Source organism: Mustela nivalis (assembly GCF_964662115.1).
Source record: "Mustela nivalis genome assembly, chromosome: 12".
NCBI lineage: Eukaryota > Metazoa > Chordata > Mammalia > Carnivora > Mustelidae > Mustela > Mustela nivalis.
Window position 1 is genome coordinate 17126265 of NC_139031.1, and position 25886 is coordinate 17152150.

General features: G+C 41.2%; 1 protein-coding gene across 7 annotated transcripts in view; it reads right to left on the reverse strand.

The window, feature by feature from the left end:
• Window positions 1-716: 716 nt before the first annotated feature.
• Window positions 717-25886, reverse strand: part of CALD1 (caldesmon 1) — a 185720-nt gene continuing 160550 nt past the window's right edge. For 4 of the 7 annotated variants that reach the window (XM_082693298.1, XM_082693295.1, XM_082693299.1 and 1 more), the window contains 8 exons: window positions 21614-21878; window positions 18926-19066; window positions 13818-13861; window positions 13631-13709; window positions 11443-11580; window positions 10893-10988; window positions 5631-5711; window positions 717-3062 (listed from right to left, as the gene is read on the reverse strand). In XM_082693298.1, the coding sequence (XP_082549424.1) occupies window positions 3057-3062; window positions 5631-5711; window positions 10893-10988; window positions 11443-11580; window positions 13631-13709; window positions 13818-13861; window positions 18926-19066; window positions 21614-21878 (850 nt within the window). In that variant the 3' untranslated portion in view covers window positions 717-3056. Of the gene's footprint in view, window positions 3066-5630; window positions 5712-10892; window positions 10989-11442; window positions 11581-13630; window positions 13710-13817; window positions 13862-18925; window positions 19067-21613; window positions 21879-25886 lie in introns of all 7 variants that reach the window. The other 3 variants (XM_082693297.1, XM_082693294.1, XM_082693293.1) reach the window with 2 other exon arrangements.

The following is a 25886-nucleotide window of genomic DNA, read 5'->3' on the forward strand; positions in this document are numbered from 1 at the left end:
AAATTGCTACAAAAAAAAATCTGTGGATGTAAATGTAGTCTCCAGTGCCTTGAAAATAGTCAGTATTCTGCAAATGAAGGGTATATATTAAATGACCACTTCTACTATAAAAGACACTACCTTTGGGAAAATAGTACTTCCATCTTAGGAGCAAGAGGAGTGGTGTGCAATAAGATGGGGAATGAGAGGGAGGATGGAGGAAGATACAATTTTTTTTTTTTTGGAAGGAGAATTTCTTTTTAATCCCTCTTTTCAACCTTTTCCATACATGTTTGATGAGTGGTCCATATCAGAGCAATTTTTGTTTAGAAATTGCCAGTAAGAAGAATAATTTAAAAATGAAATGGCTTTTCTTCTTAAAAAAGAGTGAAACCATAAATAAAATCATAAAAAAAAAAAAAAAGGGTGCCTGGGTGGCTTGGTGGGTTAAGCTTCTGCCTTCAGCTCAGGTCATGATCTCAGGGTTCTGGGATCGAGTCCCGCATCAGGCTCCATGCTCAGCAGGGAACCTGCTTCCCCTGCCTCTTCTCTCTCTCTGCCTACTTGTGATCTCTCTCTGACAAGTAAATAAATAAAATCTTAAAAATAAAAAAAGAAGAGTGAAACCAATACTCAATCTGAAATACAAATTTTGCTATGCCACCATCTTTATTAAAACAGATATAACTCTTATTTGTAATCAATACAGTGCATAAAAAATAAGCAAGGCAGAGACATTGGAGGAATCCATTTATTGTGGATGCATTTTCACAATATATATTTATTGCAGCGATCAATTATCAGTGAAAAATATCAAGTGTTTATAAAATTTTTAGGAATGGCAGATTCACAGAACATGCTAGTCACCTTGCAGTCTTACCTCTTAAAGATAACAAAGAGAATTGTAATCAGACAAGTAAACAAGGAATTTATTTTTTAAAAGATTAAATCCAAACTGAACAAAATTCTACCCTAAAACTTATTCCATCCAATATTGGAATAAAAGTCAGGATCGATATAGTCTCTTCTCAACTTAAGACTTTCTAGGAAAAAAAAAATAATAGTGATCAGGAGAAACTCTTATTCAAAAATACAACAAAGCAACATTGCTTCACCATGGGCCTTAATTCAAACTTTGATCCATTTCACTCCAATTACGGGAGTAAATGCTAAAATCAGGAACTACGTGAGAATTCTAGTTCACTTTATCATAGACTCATGTCTACTCTGTCATGGATAGATGACCAGTGCAGTCCTCGTGGCTTTCCTTCCTTTGGTCCAGGTGTGCTAAAGCTAGAGGATTCAACAATTCTTTACTGATTTATGAGGAAAATAGACTTCAGAAGGCAGTGGTCACTCTGCATGCCAGCCTTGCCCTGGCTAGCTCTTCTAGGGCAGTACTGTAGATTAGAAGAGTCATCTGAGAGACTCCCTTAATGTGGTAGGAGTTGAGACTAAGACAATTTTGGTTAAGTCAAATGAGGTATAAGTTTATAGAATTAAACTACATGTATATTTCTATGCTAGAACATACTGCAAGACACTGGAAGACTCTTTTATCATCTATTGTGGAGAACAGATGAGCACTAGTAAGCTAAAATAAGACGTGATATCTAGATTGTGTGTGCAAAATGTAAAAATGACAAGTCAATAGACTCTTGGGGGAAAAGGCAGGACTAAGTCACACTTTTTTTTTTTTTTTAAAATTCAACATGTTGTCAGCTACAAGTACCAATGACTAATAAAAGTAGAAAAGTTTAATTTAAAATATGTTTCAGTCTATGAAGAATGGAAAATACTGTCATGACTCCTAAATACTGGCTTTTGCTCACTTTTCTTCTCTGCCTCCAAACATTAGCCAAAGTTGGTCTTAGGATACCCACATGTGGAATTCCAATCTGTACGATTTTGTGACAAAAATGCTGGTCTTCAAATTTTGGAGATGGAAGAGACCTCATTTATCATCTAAGCCAACCTACCGTGGACTTGATTTTAAGAAGAGAATAGAGTTCTGAGCAAGATTTGTGTTTGACCGAGACGGTAGCTTTAGGACAAATTCCCACCAGACTTCAAGATTGTTTTTAATTATAAACTAAATACTATGTTTTATAGAAAATGTCAACTAATTTTGACACTTTTCTCTTTTCTTCTTACAGGATATCGGGCATTGGAAACATATCAATACCTATTCTGCCATGTATCTATTGGCAAATATGAAATATTAATATAATAGTGTGATTTTTAATTTTTAAAAAGCTGTGATATTGGCTAGTTACAAGGACATACTGCTAAATATAATAGTCTAGCACATAAAAAAGCTTTCTACCATTAGTGTGTTTGTATACGTGTATGCACATACATACATGATTGGGTCATCTAAAATGTGGTTCGCTATCACTACCAAAGAAATCCACAAAGCAACCAACCTAACGAATCAGTACCAATGTCACCTAACATCATTATCCAATTTAGATACTCATCAGCATGAAAAAAGCAATACCTTAACAGCACATCTTTTTTTGTTTGTTTGTTTTAAGACAATCATGATTGCAGTATCTCAAATCTGAAACGGGTTACTTTCAGAAAGTGTTACAATTGCCTAGAGTAAGATAATTTCTTCCATGCTTTATGCTAAAGTGCAGAAACAACATGACTTCTGTATTTAAAATAAAAACCAAACCAAACCAAACCACTAGGATTTGTTTTTCTGGACACTGCACACATTTCTCAGGCAATTTTCAATGTGAGGCTCCTTTAGCTGACTTCCGGTGTGGCTGGTGTCACTGCTCAGACAGAGTTAGGCTGATCAGTAGGCAAGTCTCTATTTCACAGCATGGGTTTCTTTAGAAACAGGCTCCTGTGCAAAGGCAGTACTTTTACCATGAACATCTCTAGACTGTGATTATTAAATATAGTGATAATATACATGGGTTTACTGGGATAATGAAAAATAAAACAAGAGGAAATGAACTCAATTTAGTAAATCAACATAAATATAAAACAGAGCAAACTAGCCCTCTCCAACTGAGCTGGTCCAGCATCTTGAGCGGCTACTTTGGGTTCTTTCTTGAACTCTCTCAAACCTGCTAAGAGAAGAGAGCTTTAAATCCGCAGGTCATGGCGTTTCAGCCAGATGTTTTGTGTCATAAGAAGAAAAAAAAAATAATTGAAATACGGCAGGAATAAATATTTAAGAAAGGGAGGATTATTGTTGGTATTCTGTTCAAATATGTTCCTGATCTTCCCGTCTCCCTCTTTTCTGCTGATTTTACCCCTTCCTTTTCCCTCTCTCTTCCTCTCTCCCCCTTCCTCTCTTCCTGCCTTTCTTTCCTCCCTTCTTTCTTCTTTCTTTTCTCTCTCTCTCTCTTTGTTTCTTTCTTCTTTATATTCCCCATTCCCCATCTTGGTCTTTAGCCGTGCTTGTGGTGTTCACAGTCAAGGAACATTTAAAAAACAAAAAACAAAAAACAAAACAAAAGACCTCCACTCGAAGGGCCAGGAATCCCTAGTGCGCTTTCCAAAACAGGCACACATGGCGAGTGGCTCAGTCTTGGCCACATCAAGGACAATGACAAAATGGAATGTGCTTATCTTTAGTTTTCTCCTATTTTTTTGGGGGGGGGTTAATTTCTTCCCTCCTATTCTTACACCCTGATCCTTGAAACTTATCTGGCCCACACTCTTATTTGTATACCATTTCTACAACTAACTGCTAGAATTCCTCGCTGATGTATTCACAAGCCTTGGTGTTGTCAATCTGCATTTCCGAGGAATGACGGCCTGACGTGTAGTGAGTCTGACATCTTGCAGCAGAGTTGCTGCCTGCTCTGCTACCTTGTAAACTCAGTTCTGGGCCTCATGGCTGTATTATTATTACTGTACAGAGAGTTCTGTGGTATGACCGAGGACGAGGGGGTGGTACTTGTGGAGACTACCCCATCACCTTCCCACCTCGTATCACCACACAGCCCAGTTCCAAGGAGCACCAGTCATGTTGCGATGAACATGAGTGGTGTTCTCTGGAGTGTTACCATTCCAGATCGTCTCTGTACTCCACTTCCCAGAACCCTGGCTCAGAGGAATCTTTTCCTGAGAGGCTCTATGAAACCTGTGCGGACGGGCTAGGACAGCTGGCACCCTCCACTCAGAAAGCAGACTATATACACATTCGACTGCCATTTTCAAGAGGTCGGAGATGGATGCTAGAGGGGCCATGATGGCTTAGGCCAACAAAAGTACATTCTTTGTCTTCAAAAAGAAACAATAAACAATCCCCTTACCCTTCCTCCACCAGGAGAAAATTGTGCAAGGAAATTTCAAGATTTCTATTTTCTGCTAACTATGCAATCCTCCAACGAAAGGGGCATGCATAGTGGTTAAGATCGTAGGCTCAGACCAGACGGCCCGAGTTTGGATGCAGGCTTTGCTAACTTATTGTTGGGTCGTTGGGGAAAGTTCATGTCCCTGTGCTTTGCTTCCCTCAGCTCTAGACAAGGGTGATAATAAGACCACTTCACAGGGTGGTTGGAAGGTCAAAGGAGATACTGTAGCTTAAGAAGGTGGAACAGTTCCTTGCATAGGGCGGATAAAGTGGTTTGTAGTGGTGATAATTATTATCAGGTACTTTAATATATTTAGAAAAGTTATTTAAAAACCACCTTAAATAGAGAGACTGGGCCATTGGATTTTGCTGGAATGTAGAGCAATCAGTAACTAATCAAGACGGAAGAGCACATTAGGCAGCTGTGCCAGACTGAGGAACATGTCGAAGTAGGAAAGGGCAAGTGATTCCCTGACGTCACGGACCTGTAGAGAACCTCTGGTCGCCTTTGAGGGGTTCCCCAGCCCTGGGTTTGCTTGAAAAGTGCTTCTAAATCGACCTGTAAGCAGACTGCTCTAATCCTGCTTATGGCTGCTCTCTGATCTCTCTCTCTCTTCAATTTTCCCTCTGTTAAAGGAAAAAACTAGGCTTATTGCTTGAAGTGGGGAAGGGCTACAATCAGAAGTTGAATTAGCTCCTTGGACAACAACAGTCCTATTTTCAGTTGGAGTATCATTTAGATATTGTCTAGAGCCTCCTTTATGACGAAATGAGCATACCCATTGATGGGAAGACCAAAAAAAGACAAATCCAAGCACTCTTAGCCATTGGTTTTCTTAGGGTAGCAAGTTTTGTCTGACTTTTAAATATTATTTTAATTTTTTTTCCCACAGCAACCTTGGGTCCTAGACTCCTGACAATGTAATGGGTCTAGAAAGCAGCTTTGGGGCCACTCAGGGAGACAGATGTTTCCCCCCTAGGTGATGGTCACGGTCCAAGCCTGGACCATGTAAGGAAGTATAGAGCATGCTTATTTGTACCATACTACCTCTGTGGTTAACACTCCTACCACGATGGTGCTTCTAGAATGTCTTATTGCGGACCACTCCACAGGTCCGGACTATTTATGTCGCATGACTGACAAGCCGACAATGCAGCAGGCTCTGTGAGCTTTACTTCTCACTGTACCACATGCAACTTTTCAGAAGCTGATGGTCACATAGACAAGGCTCTGTGGATCAGCGATATTTCTCAATTGACCCTGAGACATCATACTGCACGATACAGCAGGAAAAGAACCTATGAAAAGCAAATCTTCCCAGGAGATTACCTTAGTGGGAGAAGTGACCTTATCCACAGATTGCTTTTCCCAGAGGTTCCGCTTGCCAGATACGTCTCCTGGCCTCAAATCCTAATGATGAAAAAGAAGAAGAAGTTGATAGGTGGCCATTTATATTTTCTGGCTAGCTCTAAATAAATCCCCACTTCTGTAGTTTGTTTGAATTAATTTCTTATTTAATACACTTTATCCTGGTGATTCGAAATGGATGGAATCAAAAGGATCATCAGCCACTGTTTGTTTTTATATAGACCTTGGTCTATGTTCTGATAGGAGAATGGGCTGGAATGATCCAGCCTCCACCGAGGGCTTCCTGTTTATTGATCAGTAGAATTGGAATATAAGCACATTTAAAATAATGCAGCCTATTTTCAACTTTTCATGCTCTTAGAAGTGAATAGAATGTACGTTAGTTTTAACTCTTTTGGGGTTGGATAAGCAGGTCACCTCTTGCAGATCAGCCTTCTTTCAGCATTCTGGTGGATTCCCTACACCTTTAGGACTTCAGTGCAGACCAGCCTGACTTCCAAACGCCAACACTCCCATTTCTTGGCCTGGGGTCTTTCTCTGGGCACCGATGCCCACTCTGCCCACCCAGGAGGTAGGCTGGAAGTTCAGAGAGTTAACACCCCCAGGGGCAGTCCTCAATTCCTCACTGGTGAGATTTGGTGCAAGAGTATTTCTCAGGCTCACGCACGCCTCAGGTGGGAAAACTGGGAAGTGTGTGTTCTATGGTGGTTTCCAGGGTGCCTCAGTGGGATTAAGCTTTGATAGCCCATGTGGTGACTTTAAATAGCATTACTGGCTTCCTTCTTTGCCCTGACTCACTTCCTATAGTGTTTTCTTTGCTTCCCCAGTAAAGTATTTGCATTCAAATTACTATCTTAGAGTCTGGCCCTGGGCAGCTCAACTAACTGCACTTCCGTCAGACTAGAATCATGTTGTTTTCTAAGAAGCAAGTGTACAGCAGTACAGGCTAGCCCACAAAACGAAACATGTACCACAGGGTGTACCCGTAAGAGAAGGTGAGTTGATGATATGTGTGAGAGCATGCGGAAATCTTGGGAAGAAAACACTGAAATAATGATCGGCAACAGTCACATAGCTTTGATTCATTATTTACTACCTCAGAATGAATCCGGTTTGGAAAGGGATCCAAATTTCTGTTTCCATGTACTTTTCTTCCAGCATTTGCTTATACTAGTACTTGGCAAAGGTGGTTTGTAGAAAATAAATGTGTTTTACTGAAATAGTAATGTTTATTTTGGCAAAAGCTTTTCTCATTAGGAAGGCAAAGCTAATAACGATTGCGTTTATCCACAGACACTGGTCTAAATGGACACAGTTTTGATAGATACTATTGAAATCTTGACACTGAAAATTCAGTGGGTAAATGGTACCAAGTGAAGCATTTCAGATTTACCTCAATCTTACTGAGTTTCTAGATTTCCGTTGTGGCCTGGATTCCTGATATTCCATTAGAGAGTTACACCTATTTAACTTGGAACCAGAAGCAACACATCAGGTTGTTTTTGAAGAATTCCACTACATTTGCCAATGTAGGTAGAAGCTGCCAAATTGTCTGGATGACTGTTTTAAAATTTGGGAAACTATAATTAGGAACATACTAATGGAAGCTCTGGAAAGTGGCTATTATTACTTTATTTATTTGATTCATATAAAACAATTATTATTCTTTCACATGAATGTTCTTTTACTGAAGAAAGTGAATTGTAGTTCCCTTAAATCCTGACTAGTAACCTTTTGAGAGCACTTGCAGAGTTTAAAGAGTCCATCTCAAGAAAATATGAACATCCAGTGGTAAGCTGGCATGTTAAATCAAAGGGGAAATATAAATGCAGTTACCTGGCCAGACTACATTCTAGAGAAAGACCCACTCCAGAAGAAGAGGGAGAAATGAAGTCAGGAGAAGCAGGTTTCCAGTCAACCAGAGATCAGAGAATGAAGAAGAGAATTCAGCTGAGAAAGACATTGTTGGGACTTTTTAAACAAAAAGAAAGACAAATTAGCACTTAAATTGCTGTATATAACATGCAGGTTAGACACAAAGAACAGTCAAGCCAGATAAAGCAGACATACTCAGAACTGAATTCTAGTTATAAAGTTATACCCAAATCCTATAAATTCTGCCCACAAATAGCAGGAGGTGTCCCAGTAAAGAATCAGGTATAGATACTGTTTAATTCTGAGTAAGTTAATTTTCAGACACCCTAAAAATACTGGTTGACAAACTACTTTGAACACCTTTGATTTTTAGCATATATGAAAATTACTATGTAACTCGTGGTAAAGGGTCGTTTTTCTCTTCGGGGAGGTGTAGAACAGAACTCTAATCCTGTGGATTGCTCCTTCCCTGCTTGAGGCTTCACTGGGTGAGGACTGTTTTGGGAAAGAATTTTCCTCTGATTTTTTTCCTTAGTGGACATATGCCACACACTTGCCAAAACAAACCCAGGCTTTCCCCTCCACTCGTGTATACCAAGGACTATAAAAAAGGAGCTGAGGATAAATCACCTCTGATCCCAAATCAGAAGGCCCCTTTGGGGGTCTCCCACTGGCTGCTATCTTTAGGTAATCCTCTGACATCCTGGGCTGGGGCTCAGAGTCCCAAGGGTGTCAAACTTAGATGCCTAGACGAAGGGCCAGGCTAGAAACATAAATGCCCAAAGAGACCTGATATAAGAAACTCCAAAAAAAAAAAAAAAAAAAAAGTTGGGGCACCTGGGTGGCTCAGTGGGTTAAAGCCTCTGCCTTCAGCTTAGGTCATGATCCCAGGGTCCTGGGATTGAGCCTTGCATCGGGCTTAGGTCATGATCCCAGAGTCCTGGGATTGAGCCTTGCATCGGGCTCTCTGCCCAGCAGGGAGCCTCCTTTCTCTCTCTCTCTGCCTGCCTCCCTGCCTGCTTGTGATCACTGTCAAATAAATAAATAAAATCTTTTTTTTTTTTTAAGAGGGAATCAACAAATTCAAGACTGTATACCTCTGCACCTCAATACTGTTCAAATTACAATTTTAAAAAGGGAAATAAAGCGGCTCAAACAACACAGATCTTAGCCCACCAGTGTGAGAACCCCCTGGATAAAACTTGAACAAGTTCCTTGCTTGATCTGTCTATGCTGCTCTCCCAGACTTAATGTTTTCCTGACAAGTTTTATGCAAGATTTCATCTCTTTTCTGCTAGATCCATTTTGTCTCTGAGTTACCATCTTGCCCTTGCTGGGCTCCAAGTCATGTCCTCTCCCAAAGAGACTACCATGTTGCTTCTTCAGACTTCAACATGGCACCAGGTGCACTACACCTGGGATGTACACAAAGCTTAAATCTGCTTACCAAGCACATTCAAACAAGCCGTTATTGACAACAAATTACATTTGTTTTCTTCCAGTCTGACCTTCATCTAGGAAGTCACACTAGTGTACCAAATCCAATGAGACATGGGAAAAAAGATATCACCCCAATCTATACTAATTGATGCATTTCCTTCCTTTCCTCTCCATCCTCTCGGAAATGGTCTGCAAATTGCTTACTAAATCACAGGTAAGGCAGGCAATGGTTTTGTAATTTCCCTGTAATACCTTTTGGTCCTTCCAGAAAATCTACACAGTTATTATACCTCTTGTAGTAATAACTAAGTTAAATCTCTTAACCCTCCCATTAGGACAACATGGATGAAGATAACTTATCAGTTATGGTACTGTTAAAAGAGTAAGGTCAAGTCCTATACCAAACACAGGGGTATAATATGGTTTAGAAATGAGTGAGATCGCCAAACTGTAAATGTGAAAAAGTAACCATCTCGTCTAGTGATGTGCTATACTCATCAAAGAAGAAAAAACATATACCTTTCTCTCTTTAGCCTTTCTATCTCGTGAGACCTTCAGGGGGTCTACGAACTTGCTCAATTAGTATCACATGTGTATTTGAGGGGAGAGTGCCCTTTGATTTCACTGGGTTTTCAAAAGGGCCCCAAATTCAGAAAAGTTAATAATCACTTGTCTGTACACACAAAACTTATATAAGTTACCATTTAAAAAAGTAATTCCTACTCTTTATGTCACCTTTGGTGCTTGGGAAATTTGAGGCACTAAAGAGAATATACCTTTTGGGTATGATCCCTTGCCTAAACTGTCTCCAGTTACAGACCCCTCTTTCCGTATCTACTTGGATGGGGGAAAGATTTTTTTCCAATATATTGACTTTTCAGTTTTAACTTGGGTTTACATTAGTTTTATACCTCCCGTGAGCCCTAGTGCAAACAATCTCAGGCTGAAAATTACTTGATTACAAGGAGTTGTACCCATGAAACGTATGGAAATATTTCCATTTTTTCTTTTTAAGTTGGAAAAGTGATAAACTTTACTGACTACTTTGGATATTAAATGTGGAGTCAATGGATGCAATTAAATGCTCAACAATGCAGAGGCCAGTGATTGAGAAGGTTTTTCTTCTACCTCTGGTTTGGAGTGGTTATACCAATAGAGGCTCTGCTCCCTTGGGCACCAACAAAGGTATAAAAGCAACTTAACAGAGAAAGCCCACTAATATATAGTAGGGAGCTTAATAAGGTTTTTGGTTATAATGATAAATGTAAGGCAATTATCACAGACATTCAGTGAAAAATTTAAAAGAACATTTTTATAGTAAGATAGCCACACTTAATAAGAAAATGTTAGATTTCCAAAAATAACATTCATAACCAGTTTTTATAGTTTCCAGTTTTACTGCCCGTTTTTTTTTTTAATGGCTTTCCTTTGGAGGTGTTGACAATAAAATTATAGCAATTATTTCAACAACTGCCCAATAACTGTATTTTTGTGTTAAGTTACAGAAATTAGGCAAATTAGAAAATATGGGTTCAAAATAGCCAACATACACATTCTTTTGGGAATAACTCTAGGAGTGCCCTTGACTGAGAAGCGGCCAAGATAATTCACCATTTTTACTTTCAAATTCCTAACTGCAATTTATAGAATGGAAGCTAAGCCAACAGACTAGTTAAGAGTGTAAACTGTGGATGCTTCAAGCTCTGGCGAGTTGCCCCGCTCAGGGTGCTGAGGTGACTGTGGCACCATTCTACCCTCTGCGCTGGACTGCTTGCATTCTGAGCCTCTCCTCGTTTGTTGTTCGGGGTGGCAGCAAAGGAGAGAAGCACCTGTCTTTCCCAGGCAAACAGACCTTATGCTGCTGGAAACTGAGATCAAAACTCTTCAGAAAAACCCAGAGCTACTTACAGACGGTTTGGGAGCGGGTGACTTATTTCCATCTGGGGTTTTGGTTAGCCATTCATTGATGCGGCTGGAAACCCCCACCTTCAAGCCAGCAGTCTCCTACAAAGTCAATAATCCAATATTACAGAAAAAAAAAAATAAACCTTACTTGGAAAAAAAACTTTGAAGTAACCTCAAAAATACTACTAGGTATTTCTTCACATAACCATTATGTGACACTAATCAATTATTGATCTCTATCTTTAATATTTTGAGCAAACTAAATCTTAAACTTGATATTTAAAGACAATGTTATCTGGTTTTCTTTTCCCTGCGCCTCACCCCACTCCCACTCCCAGGGGTTGATGATTAATTTCAGGCACTTCATTTAGAATACCGTGGTCAGAGCACAGGACACAGTCTAGCCTCCTGAACACATTGTCTCTGAGAGAATTAACATCTTCTTCACTGCTTTTTATAATTAAGCAGTGTGAGTCTTTAAAAAAAAAAAAAAGGAAAACAGAAAACAAAAAATCCAGCCTCTCAAATTAAAAGACCCAAATTGTCTACTGACCTTATTCGGTGCGCCCGCCGCAGCGGGGGATGAAAACACATCCCCTCGCTCCCACATGCTCTTGATGTTGCGGACACCGTCAGCAGGAACGGGAAGATCCGAGGCCGCTGGCTTCAGAGGTTTGGCAGTTTTTGTTCCCTGAAATGTGTGAACTATCTTTAGGGTTCGTGCTGAGAAGTCTGTTCATAAGATTCTGGTGAGCTTGTCTTCTTCAACATGATCATTTAAAATGTGTGGTGACAGTTAAAAAAAAAAATCACCTTCTCCAAAAATTCTGTTGTGAAACTACATTCTGATGACACATATGCCTCAAATAAACCAGAGGACCTACGTCAGAGGGTCGTCCAAAAATGAAATGATGCCTCCTCCTGGGACACCGCTGATAGCGAAGGTGGTATTTCATGTTGTTTCCTTAACAGGTAAGGGCTGTGTGTGTGCAGGGCACTGTGCTAGGCTCTGGGGATACAGAGCTGCTCAAGACAGTCTGCTGTGTGAACAACAGTAACTAGTTATACAAGTATTTATTTCACAATGTGGAAAGTGCTACGAAAGAGAAATGTAGTATGTAAAGCTCGCCCAGAGGGCAGCCGTGAGGGGAATAACAGTTTAAGGCAGCAAAGACGGCCCCTCTGAAGAAGTGACATTTAAACAGAGATGCTACAGAAGGTTTGGAAGTGGCTATGTGAGGAGTGTCATTCCATGTAGAGGGAAGGGCATATACAAAGGACCGAAGGCAGGGACATGTTGAAAAATGGAGATCTGTGTATGGAGAATGTACCAGAAACAGGGAAGAACAATGTAAAAATGGAAGGTGTGCATTCACAGTATGTTTTCAGCAGCAGCGATGGGCATACCCAGAAGCCTGCAGTTTCTCTGGTGGTCCTGCTCTGTGGCCCGTGGCATGTGCTGGCAAGGTGGCCAACCAGGGTGAGGCGTACGTACCATCAGTGGCCGCACGTAAGAAAATCTCCCAGGACTGTGTAAGTTCTGAAGCCACAGTCTCGGCTTTGCTAATCCTATTAAAGCTCTGATCAATTCAACCACAGGAAATAACTATCTGCAATTTGTCTTATATTTTTCTGGACACTTAGTCTTGTGAAAAATCACCTCTTCAGTACTAGGACTTGATTATTCATTTGATAAATCATCCAGACCTCTCTCTTTCTTATTCCCTCTTATCATTTGTTTGTGAACTATCTTACAGGTATCTCTACTCTGTACAAAGGAGGGGAGAAAAATCAAACCAAACGGATCCAATTACTTTATAGCAGGTGTTCTGATATACATCGGAAGGGTAAAACCATTGACTAAAACTACAAAAGGAGAAAAAAAAACACATCTTCTTCAATGGCCCTGTACCAAGTGCTTTGGTACTTGGAAATATACTCTATTTCCAAATCATGTAGACCCCCCTTTTTGTGGGAATGGGTTGGAAAAAAGTTGGAACAGAAAGAAGCATAAAACTATGGTCTTTCAAGCACATTGATGAGGATTAAACCTAGTCTATTGCCTTTATATTAACTTATACTACTACTTTTATTTGATAATAAAAGTTTTTATAGATAAAAAAGGATTAAGCACAGTTGGAACTGTTTAAACTACATATGGAAAATACATTTTAAAAATAATTAAGGAGGGGCGCCTGGGTGGCTCAGTGGGTTAAAAATAATTAAGGATATTGAAGATATACTTATGCCCATACAAGTAACATAGTTCAGTACCAAGGAGCCCGTTCATTAAATGAGTAACAGCTTCATTAAAGAATATTCTGGCTGTGGGGCACCTGGGTGGTTCAGTGGGTTAAGCCTCTGCCTTAGGCTCAGGTTATGATCTCAGGGTCCCGGGATCGAGCCCCGCATTAGGCTCTCTGCTCAGCAGGGAGCCTGCTTCCCCCCTCTCTCTGCCTGCTTCTGGGTGATCTCTCTCTCTCTGTGTCAAACAAATAAATAAAATCTTAAAAAAAAAAAAAAAAAGGAATATTCCGGCTGAAAGTAGAAAACAATTTAGTTAAAATCTTCTATAATTTATCTTTATCACTGCTCTTTTTTGTAACTAGTTTGAAGTATAATGAAGCATCACTAATATTCCAACACAGTAATGTGGTTACTGGACCTGATTACTGTCCTAGGCCTCTATGGTCATCCACCCACACAGTCTGTCTCTGCCCATGACACTAAGGCCACCTCACCTCAATTGCACTGGTGTACTGCTCCAGTCTGCTGTCAATCTTGGAGACGACTGCTGCTTGATGAGTTGATTTGATGCCACTGTTATGTGAATAAACACACACACATATACACATAAAAATACAGGAGAGAATCTTTCCATATATACAACCGCTGATAATTCTCAACTGAATAATCAACCATATTTACCTTTTTTGTACAGACTTATTCAAAAATTCCGCTCGCTCTTCTATCTAGGAATTGAAAAAAAGAAAGACCCAGTGAATATTTGCAGCTTATAAACAACGTTTCTCAGCCCATGTGCCTTGGGAAGTAAAAGCACCAGAGAGTGGATAGGATAACAGTAATAATAAAACTACTTACGAGGTATTTGAGAGTGAGATTTGGAGGGGACCAATGGTAGACAATAGAGAAAGTGTGGAGAAATACAAAGTTCTGGAGCCAAATTAAAGACCAGACAGAAATGGAATAAAAATGCCTCTGAAACAAGGTCACAACCATTTTTTTCCAAAAGCACATGCCGTTACCCTTTATGACATATTTATATGAGTATAGCTATACCATGGTATTTGGTATGGGTAATTTCCCACAGCATTTTAACTATGTATTTAGTGTGCAATAGGATCGAATGAGCAAGATAACGAGGACTTGTGAACTCTTCCCCTCCTGCTTAGCCTGGCTTCCTAACTGACAGCTGTCAAGCCAACGGCTGAATTTAATTGGCCTTGAACATGGAAGACGGGGATGGGAGGAGACTGAGATCTGGGGCACGACTCCTCAAGGCTGACGTCTCCCATGAAACCCCCATTAGCCCAAGTGGGAATGGCAGAAAAAAGCCCAGAAAAACTGATGGATATATATGAAATGGTAGTCTTTAATAGAAACCCTTTTCTCTTTAAAGCTAGGAACTTCTGGGTGCCTGGGTGGCTCAGTGGGTTAAGCCTCTGCTTTCAGCTCAGGTCATGATCTCAGGGATCCCTGAGTAATTATAACCAAAGCAATAAAGTGCCATTTGCATTTGCTAAAAATTATGATTCCAGGGGTGCCTGGGTGGCTCAGTGGGTTAAAGCCTCTGCCTTCGGCTCAGATCATGGTCTCAGGGTCCTGGGATCGAGCTCCCTGCTCAGCAGGGAGCCTGCTCCACCTCCCCTCTGCCTGCCTCTCTGCCTACTTGTGATCTCTGTCTGTCAAATAAATAAAATCTCAAAAAAAAAAAAAAAAGCTAGGCAATTCCTTCTACTAAAACTAAAGCTACTAAATCAAACATGGTATTTCATTAAAACTGTATGAATCGAATCAGATGTTCTATGTAAGTCAGCAAGTATCTGTTGACTCTTTTGGATACCCAATGTCAGGGGAGAAATAGCCTCTGTCACTTATCACCTACCAAAATCAGCAAATACTAAAACCTCTGCAAATGACTGCCTGTGCCAAAGCACACACTTGCCCAAGGGGTCCATTTTCTGCCCTGTTCAGGGCAGCCAAGGAATCTACCAGACTTCAGACACTCCAGGCTGCTGTGGTTGAGTGTCCCCTAGAGTCTTCTGAGATGGTAGTGGTTCTTTCTAGCCTGGACTGTCCTGGGACTCATGGACTTTTTAGTAAACAAAAAGCCTACTTTTTGGAAAAATGCTTCACTCCTAATATCAGTTGAGTGACATCTTTAAAGATGTTAGTGGGGGCATTTCATTCTTTTCAATGATTTCTCACAATGATAAATGCAAACTCATTAAAAATAAAACTTCATACAAAAAAGTGTTATCAGTAGCCCTGAGTTTATGGGATGCAAATTGTCTTAAGATTTTTCTTCTGATTTTAATATAACTTAGATCTGCACTTCTGGAGAAAAAGTTCCCAGCTGAATAAGGTGAAATACATTAAAACCATGCAATGTGCTGCCATTTTTAATATTATCCATCCATCCATCCATCCATCCATCCATCCATCCATCCATCCTTTAATGCTGACAGCGAGTCAGCTAAACTAACCAATAAGTTACATACTGAGCACTCACTCTATAAAGTTGAACACTCAGCAGTGTGTAAGACAGTGTCCCATTCTTTAAGAAGAACACAATGACTAGGGGAGACTAGTAGAAACAAACAAATAAAATACTTCACACTCAATGATAGGTACCATAGTAAAGAGAAGAAGAAAATATGGCTTTGGGAGAAGTGAGTCTGTGGGGTCAGTGGAGAAGAGAAGTTTTTCAGTAGTTTGGATTCTGAGCTGAGGTTTTTAGTTTCTAGTTTACACAGGTTCATCAATGAGTTTATGGAAGTGGGGGGGGGGAGAAGTGCATGAGTTACAGTAAACAGGACATTTGGGACAGAGCATGGAGATTTGGGGAGCAGGGCAGGGGGGGATGGAGGAATGAAACGCACAGGGGAAGGAGAGAGGCATGAGGAAGGGGTGGCAGAGGTGAGCCTTGGTTTTTGAAGCACTGCCAGCATCCTTCCAACTCTGGGATGAGCTTGCTAACCTTGCCTATCCCATTAATTCAAATGACAGAGATTCTCCGACTCTGACATTTCCTTTTGTACCTATGACATCAAACACAGCTTGACTTCATCATCACATTTTGTCAGGTCTCACCGTCCATTACTGATGCATTCCTATTGGGACATCCTTAACTTCAACTAGATAATGTAACAAGGTGTACTGAATTTATACACTAAACAAATTTCTGTAAAAGGACTTTAACGAGAACAATCGGTTCTTCCGCAGACCAAGAGGTGGCAGTGTTGTCTCGATAAAACTGAAGGGAAAGCCCGCATGCTATTCATTTTAGAAAATTGGCTCTCTCCTACTCTACACCCCTTCTACCACCGAAATATGAAAACAACAATAATAAAAACCCAATTTTAAATTTAATTCACTTAAAATTTGCTCTGCGCATGTTTTATGTAAGAAAAACCATTCACTGCTAACAAAATTTTAACTGTGAGAAACCAAATTCAGAGTTTCCCAGACAAGGAATAGGAGTCATGAGAACTTAACAAAATACATGAGTTGATAATACTTTGAGGTCAAATAGCAAATGTTTTCCCTCGCACTGGCATTCTACAATCTTATGACCACTTATAAAAGTCGCAGGGCCAAGAGTATCAACAACTGTAGGAATTCAATCATAGAATATGAAACTGAGCTCCAAAACCAGAGCCACAGCAAATTCTTCAAGGCACATACTATGGAAAAAAAGCAATAGGCTGCCTGTGCCTGAAAGCATGTCTCTGTTATATAGGAATTAAACAGTTTTTGTTTCTTTTTAACATAAATAATTTGCTCACACATGCTTCTCTAGCAGAGGGAACAGATGAATGGCTTCCCAGGAATGCTGGATGAAATGGGAAGCCAGGAATCTGGCTTAGGGAAAGACCAGAGAAATAAGTAAGTTGAATAATTTAGTAGAGAGGAGCTATTTGGAGAAGGAAACGAAGGGCTGTAGTTTCTCCTGAAAAGAACAGCAACTAGAAGCTTAGATGACTCTGGCTTTCTTCATGTTATCAAGCCTGTACAAAGAGAGTTTAGCTTGAGTGAGATGTCAAGGGTAGAGAGAGAGAACACAGCTTTCTTTGATTATCGATGAGCCAGAAACACAAGGACCCAGGCTGAGAACAGAACTCTGGTAACTGCATGGAGATAACCTGAATCGCGTGGGGTTTTTGTTTTTTGCTTTTGTGTTTTGCTTTGTTTGTTTTGTTGTTGTTGCTGCTGCCTTTCTGCTCTTTCTTCTACAGCAGGATCTGCAAACTATGGCCCATGTGCCTATGGGCCTTAGGCAGGCCACGGTTTTCACATAGCTCTCAAGCTAAGAATGGGTTTTATATTGTTAAACGGCTTAAAAATCCAAAGAAGAATATTTGGGGACATAGGAAAACTATGAAATCCAAATTTCAGTGTCCAACCATAAACCTCATCCACTCCATAAAGCTTCTTTCTACTCATTGTGCTCTGCTCTGAGATGTCACTGCCTGCACGTCTACAGTCGGTTACCTGGTTATTCTTGGGATTCCCCTGACTGTGGTAACGCCTTGGGGGCAAAGACCTTGCTTTGCACTTCTCTCCTTCATAGTACACAGCCACCATTAGGTATGTTATAAATATAAAATATGAAACAATAAAATCCCCCTGTGGCTTAGTTCCGATTCTCCTGGGAGCAGATCTTGAGAAGAGAGGGTTCGAGTATAAGGAGTTTATGTGGGAGGCATCAGACTATGACTGGGACCCAGATGATCATAAAGACTAAGCAGAGCTCCTTAAGGATCAAACACGCTGATTTTCCTGTGAAACAGGTAGTAACTGTAAAATGTAAGTAACTGGGTTTTGTTCACTTTAGTGGGCCACATGAGATGACCTCACATACACAATTACAGACACACACACGTATATTTAAGCAGCTGGAGCCTGGCTATGATTCTCTACTGGTTTTGCCCATCGTCCACACTTGGTAGCCTCGCTAGTTTGATGGAAAATGAGGGAGAAATAAAAGTGTTAAAAGCTCCAATCTCTGAAGATTCGTTCATTTATTTATTCATTCAGCAAATATTCACTGACTATCTTCACTGTGCCAGGTGCTCAATGAATGTTCATTCTCAAAAAAACCCCCCACATATTTAAAAATACTGGCATTTAGTACAAATAACAGATAGTGCTTTCTTGCTTCTGTTCTCTTTTCTCTGCATGCCAACCCTCCCCTCAAGTCCTTGACTGGGCCCCTCCTGCTCATCCTCTCTTCTCTTGCCAGCACTTTCCTCTTCCATCAGTTAGGAGCGGACTCCTCGAAGGCAGTGCCGGGACCAAACTCATCCTGGCAAAGGATCCCCAAGTTACATTTCATCTCCTCCCGGGATAACAGCTTTCAGAAATGACCAGTACCGTTTCCAGCTGCCCTACTTTTAATAATGACAAATTAAAAAGTGAATGGCTAGTATGAAAAGTGGCTCAAACCTTTATAGTATAGTTGCCCACTTTATAAACTTTTAATGTTTCCATTTTCAACAGCTTGAAGGGATGAGGCATCTGGAGGGCATGGGTCACTGAAATCTAGAGATAATCGCCGAATGTCACTTTAATGCTTACCAAAGCATCTAACAAACAACAGATAAAAAGCTCTCTGCTTTATTTCTCTCCTCCCTACATGCTACAAAGAGGAGCTCTGAAAAGGCTGAAAGGAGCAAAAAGCTAAATGAAGCAAAGGCTTTGAATGATGACTAAGTAAGGAAGGGGCTAAAATCCAGTTTTCATCACATTATAACGGAGGTGTTACAAGAAGACTTCATGGGAATAAGAAATACCTTGAGAGATGAACCTTTAGGAGTGAAACACTTGAATGGCTTCTTGTCATCTGATAAGCTGTCTTCGGGCATCTTCTGACGTTTCTCGGCAGCTTCTGCCCGTCGCCTTTCAATCTCTTCCTTTAGCCTCCTCTTCTCTTCCTGAGGGAGAAAGAACACATAACAAGGACATCAGTATGAGCTTCAAGCCAGAAGGTAGGAGGGCCAGAGGGCAGAAAGCACTAGTCCCAGAGGAAAACGAGCTGGGTTCTGGACTGGATGCCACCCCTTCCTCAAGGGCAGTGGCCAGAGGTTAAGCCTGAGCTGGCAAGTCCAACTGCCTGACTCACACTCTAGCGTGGCCACTTCCCAACTGTGTGACCTTGGCCCCTTCACTTCTCTGCTCATGTACCTCAGTTTATCATCCGTGAAATGAGGCTATGGTAGCTGTCATGAGGCTAAATGAGAAAACCCATGTAAAATGCCAGGCCTCGTGCTCAGCATGAAGCTGATCGTTGTCGTTACCATCCGGTCACGTCATTTAACACTGATCTTCCGTTTCTGTGTATGTAAAAGGAAGGTAAATGTCCCTTCTCCTACCTTGCTAGGAGAGTTGTGAAAGTTGTGAAGGCAAATGAGATAACTGATGTGCAAAGTTATATAAATCTAAGTTCTTAGAGTCACCAAATTATGTAAGAGATAATTTTATGGTTATCCCTGCCTCAACTGAGATTATTTTAGATGGTTGGACAAACCTGAAAATATGTAGACACTGCACCACAGAAGTCAGAGATGTTCACAGTGTGTCTCAGTAACCCCTTTGTACCTTCCTTCTGGTCTACGATACTCTCCCCCGTCTTCTCTCTCAGGCCAAACATTCAGAGCACTGATCAAGTCACACATCCTCTATGAATGATGGACTGAGAGATGTGTGTGTCTTTTGTAGTTCTCAAACTATATATCCTTAAACAGAGACTGGATGTTCATCTGGAAGAATGATTCTCTGTCTTATGGGCTGAATGTCTGTGCCCACCCCCATTCATCTAATTAAAGTCCTAGCTCTCAAAGTGATGGTTTTAGGAGTTGAGGCCTTTGGAAGGTGATTAGATCATGAGAGTAAAGTCTTCATGAATGGCACTAGTGCCCTTATTAAGGAGAACCCAGAGAGCTCTCTTCTGCCTTCTGCCAAGTGAGGATACGATGGGAAGACTGCTATGAACTGGGAAGTGGGGTCTCACCAGGCACAGAATTTGCTGGCCTTGATCTCCAACTCCCCAACTTCCAAAACAGTGAGAAATAAACTTCTGTTATTTATAAGCCACCGAGTCTATAGGAATTTGTTATTGTGGCTCTGCTGACTAATGACTGTTTGGTAGGAGGTTAGATCAAATCATCTCCTAGGTCCAATCCAATTCTAAGAGTCAGTGTTTCTCTTCTGCCTTCATTGATACTCTGCTCCTCTAAATAACAATAACAATGATAACAATAATTTTAACTACCAGGCACCATGAACACAATGATCTATTTAATCCTGGCATCAGTGCTGTAAGTAGACATTATTCCACAGATAAAGAAAAGAAGTTTTAGCTGATCTTAGTTCAGTAATTGCTGAGGTCCCAGCTTGCAGATGGCAAAGGATCCTGGCCCAGGTATGTTTGATTCAAAGGCACTATCATCCCAAGCACTTCCCAACCAAAGGCAACTGGCTCAATGAGAGCTGGAGTTGGAAGAGATCTTGGAATAATTTATCCAAACTTTCTGCAGTGGTCAGCCAATTTTCACAGAGAATCCACGTCAGAAAGCCATCGGAAGTCTTTCTGCATAGTTCAAATCATGGAAGGTCACTATCTCCTAAGACCAAAGGGAACAGCTCTAAACTGATTTGGAGAATTAAGGTCCAGTACTGATTCTATCACTTACTAGTCAAGTGACTCACAGAAGTCACTCAAATAATCTGATTCTCTTTCTTTTGGTCTACAAAGTGAGGATAATAATACACCTCAGGATAAAAGGAAAGAATGCACCTTGTAAAGCTGTAGTTGGTTAAGTGCTTTTTCAGTGTTCAAACTTTGTCTTCTTGTAACTTTATCTGTTGTTTTTAGTTCTGTCTTAAAAGATGGAACACATTCATCTGTTCATCATTCCTGGGCTCCTGCTACATGCCTGGCACTGTGTTGGCTCCTGGGTTTACAGTAATGGACAAAGCAGATACTGCCCCTGCTTGTGATGACCTCATTTCCTGACTCTTCCATTAAAAAAAGAAAAGCTATTTAAAAAAAATCTCCCTATCAAAACTCTTCAAATATCAGAAAACAACTATCATGTGGCTCCCGGTTCTTATAACTACTCTGCAGACTTCTTCATCTTTCTCTGCTTCCTGTTCTTTATTGAGAGACAATATAGGGGATGGGGCAAATGGGACCATGAGAAAATGACTAATCCACTCTGTGCCTCAGTCTCCTCATCTGAAAAATGGGATAATAACACTACCCACATCAGAAAGTTATAAATGGATATAAAGTGCTACAGATGAAGGTTTTAGAACTGTGCCCAGTGCATGGTTAGCCTTATTATTCTTCAAATATATTTATAAGAGTCCATGCTCAAAAGAGCAAGAGCATTCCACCACGAAAAAAATTATTCCCTGGGCTCGAAGGGTCACCAGACATGGACTGGGGGCCCAGGGCAGGCAGGCTGTGCCCTCCTTACCTCCTCTCTGACTTTTCTCTCTGCTTCCTCCTGCTTCCGCTTCTGCTCTTCCTCCTCTAGGACCTTCCTTCGCTCCTCCCGCTTTTTCTTCAGCTCCTCCAGCTCCTGGGCTGCTTCTTGCTGCTTCTGTTTGAGCTTCTCGAACTCCTCGCTCTCGGTTTCCCCGCGGCGACGGCGAAGTTCCTCCAGGCGCTTGCCGGCCTCCACCTGCGAAGCGCCTTCGGCCTCCTTGGCCTCGCCAGCCCTTGCTCCCGCTCCCGGGCGGCTGTCCGGAAATGCAGAGCGGGGTGACAACCATTAGTCTGGCAGCCTCCCCCAGGGAAGGACTTTGGTCTGCACGCTTTGCACCCCCCACCCAAAAGAAATCTCTATTTCCCCTCATCACACAGTGGGTCTTCACACCAGCCCAAGGGGTCCAGGGGTCTGCCTGCAACCTCAAGGTCTGAATCTGATCCCTCTCTGCCAATTACCCTCGGTTTCCTAGCTGGACAACCAGGCAAACAGGCATGGTCAGGGGCAAAATGGTACATGGAAAATGGACAGAAGAGTGCCACCGCTATGGAAAACAGCAGGGAGGTTCCTCAAAAAATTAACAGTGAAAGCATGATATGCACCGGCAACCCCACTTCTGTGTCTATATCCCAGAGAACTGAAAGCAGGATCTTGAGAAGATATTTGTGCACCCTTGTTCCTAGCAGCATCATTCACAACAGTGGAGAGGTGGAAGCAACCCCAATACCCATCAACAAATGAACAAGTGAACAGAAAGCAGTTCATACATACAGACTACTATTATTCAGCCTTAAAAAGGAAGGCGATCTGTCACAGGCTATGACATGGATGAACCTTGAGGATATTACGCTACTTGAAATAAACCCATCCCCAAAAGACAAATCCTGCCTAACGCCGCTTACATGAATTATCTCAAGTAGTCAGTTCAGGGAAACAAAGCAGAATGGTGGTTACCAGTGGCTGTGGGGAGGGGAGGTGGGGAGTTATTTCATGGGTATAGAGGGTCAGGTTTGCAAGATGACAAAGTTCTGGAGATGTTTCACAACAATGTGATGCACTTCACACTATTGAGTTGTACACTTACAAATGGCAAAGATAGTAAACTTTATGTGTTTTACCACAATTAAAGAAAAATCCATGATATATGCACGATACGAAGTGGAAAAACCAGGCAAGTAATATTTGTTCTATTTACCTCCTGGGCTATTCTTTGGATCCCACATATTAAATAATTGTTGACATTTATTATCATAAATACTAGTTATTACTGGCAAGGAAAGCATGTAATGCAAAACAGTGCTATGAGACTGAGTTCTAAAATCTAGGTGTGACCTCCTCTGCCATAAGCTACTGGTTAATTTGGATCTCCCTAGAATCATGGATCAGAATGGAAGACTTGCAGGCTCAGGCGCAGTTGACAAGAAAAGATGGCTGAAACTAGGGCAGGCACCGAAAAATATCTACTTATCCATTTCTTGAACTTGACTCTGGCTGCTGATTTCTGGAGATGAAATTACTCTTTGCCTCTTGAATAAGAGCTGTAAGTACAGTAATATGTGTCCTTTCTTACACAGCTGTTCCAAGAAAGTTCGTAATGACAGCACTACCTTATGGCTTCAATTTGTGTGGTCTAACATGACGGGAATATTCCTAATTGTGACTTAAAATTACTAAATTAGCCGTGATGTGGTATAGTTAGGGCTGTTACTTATGCTTTATAGGCCCTTTTCACATCATTATCTCATATAATAGTCTCAATAACTAGGGAGTTAGCCGATTAGGTTAATACTACCACCTGGGTGGCTCAGTCATTAAGCGCTGCCTTCAGCTCAGGTCATGATACCAGGGTCCTGGGATCAAGCCCTGCATCGGGCTCCCTGCTCAGTCCCTCTCCCACTCTGCCTGCTTATGTTCCTTCTCTGTGTCTCTTTCTATCAAATATATAAATAAAATCTTTTAAAAAAATACTGCCATTTTACAAATTAGGAATCAATGTGTGAGAGAGAAAACAGTCTGGTCCAACTTTTTTTTTTTTTTTAAAGATTTTGTTTATTTATTTGACAGAGATCACAAGTAGGCAGAGAGGAAGGCAGAGAGAGGGGGAGAAGCAGACTCCCTGCTGAGCAGAGAGCCCGATGCGGGACTTGATCCCAGAACCTGAGATCATGACCTGAGCCGAAGGCAGAGGCTTTAACCCACTAACCCACCCAGGCGCCCCTGGCCCAACTTTTGGTAGCAAGAAAGTGGTAGAGCCACAATTAGATTCCAGTGTTTCTCTATTAAGTACACTCTTCTTCCCATTGTACTATAATTCTATCAGGAGTTAAATATGGTTTGTCATAAAAATAAAAAATCAACCAAATCAAGCATGTTAGCCTCTAGCGCTCACCTCCTACACTAGAGAGTTTGGGAGGATGTTTCCTACCTGTAAGTCTCTAGAATCTATACAGTCTAGGCCTGACTACCTTCCATGCTCCAGGGGAAGCAATGCTTCATCAGATGGCAGAGCTTATCAAACAGCAAGAAAATGGGTACTTTTTTATAAGTTACAAATAAAATTGAAATTAGGGGTGCCTGACGCCTGGGTGGTGCAGTTGGTTGAAATTAGGGGTGCCTGGGTGGCTCAGTTGGTTAGACGTCTGACTCTTGATTTCTGCTCGGCTTAGAATCTCAGGATTGGGGGCACCTGGGTGGCTCAGTGGGTTAAAGCCTCTGCTTTCAGCTCAGGTCATGATCCCAGGGTCCTGGGATTGAGCCCCACATCGGGCTCTCTGCTCAGCGGGGAGCCTGCTTCCTCCTCTCTCTGCCTACTTGTGATCTCTGTCTGTCCAATGAAAAATAAAATATTAAAAAAAAAAAAAAAAAGAATCTCAGGATTGTAAAATCGAGTTGGGCTCGATCCTGGCCGTGAACCCCACTTAAGATTTTCTCTCTCTCTGCCCCTCTGCCCCCTCCCTCCTCTCTCCCTCTCTTAAAAAAATAACATAAAAAAAAGAAAAGAGATCACCCTTAAAAAAGAAAACTGAAATTATGCTAAAGTTTTCTTTTGTGAATAAGGAGTCTCCAGAGGGATTTTACTGTAGAACTGGGAACATGTTAAGACTAGAGACAAAACACTATCCCAGGGGTCCTTATGTTAAAATTTCACTTCAGGACTGGCATTCTTAGTGTTTTTACATAAATCATATAAAGAGAGGAGAGAGGTCATTAGCACCTACTGACCCTGAGCTCCTTTAATTAAATTTGCTATCTACTAGAATTACCACATTGATAACTGTCTTCAAAACACGTTGCTATTGACACAACTGCAGCAGAGCACTGCGTTGTCACTGGAGCAAAATTCCTGTCGGCTGGATCCTCCTGGCCTTTTAGGAGAATTTAGTGGTGTTCTCAAAAGTATACCTAGTTACAGACAGTCCTTAACTAAGAGACAAGGATGTAGCTTGCCAGCTGCTTAAGTACTCATTAACAAGCAGTGAGGTCATGCTTAACTAGCTCTGAACACAGGTAGCCCATCCCTAACACTTTGTCTAAGGAACCGATGAACTACCACTGTCTGGTATCATTTATTCCATGTAGAGAAGGGGTCAGTGTTTCTAATGATGGAACAAGAAAAAGAGTAAGATAGAAAATGAGTTCAAGACTGCATTGATAATACTGATCTTATGCATACATCTCATGCTTTTTAAACACTGAAGTAGTTCCCCCCCACACACACCAAGATTTTCATTTATTTATTTGAGAGAGAGAGCATGTGTGTGCACAAGCACAGGGTTGCGGAGGCAGAGGGAGAGGGACAAGCAGACTCCCCCTTGAGTGGGAGACCAACTCAGGACTTGATCCCAGGACCTTGAGATCATGACCTGAGCCACAGGCAGACGCTTAACCAACAAAGGCACCCAGGAACCCTCAAACATTGAGGTATACCATCTCCTTTCCAATCTTTTCAAGATGCAGGATGGAAAGACAACTCTTGTGGATCACAATCAGCATTAAAACAAAACGAAACAGAAAACACCAGAGTGAACTGCATGGAACAAGGGAAAGTGCCCTGTCTTGACATGTTTGTTTCAGTGACAAGTCTCTATGCAGCTCTGTACTGGGTCATGATGTAAAATTTATTTCTTACTAAGACTAGGTTAGATGTTAAAATATTGTTCTAGGTTCTTGACAGTGTAAGATGAACTTTTTAAATTTTGTACTCAAACAAAGGTTAGAGGGTCCCTTGATACTTGGATGTTGCCCTTTCAGACTCTTGTAA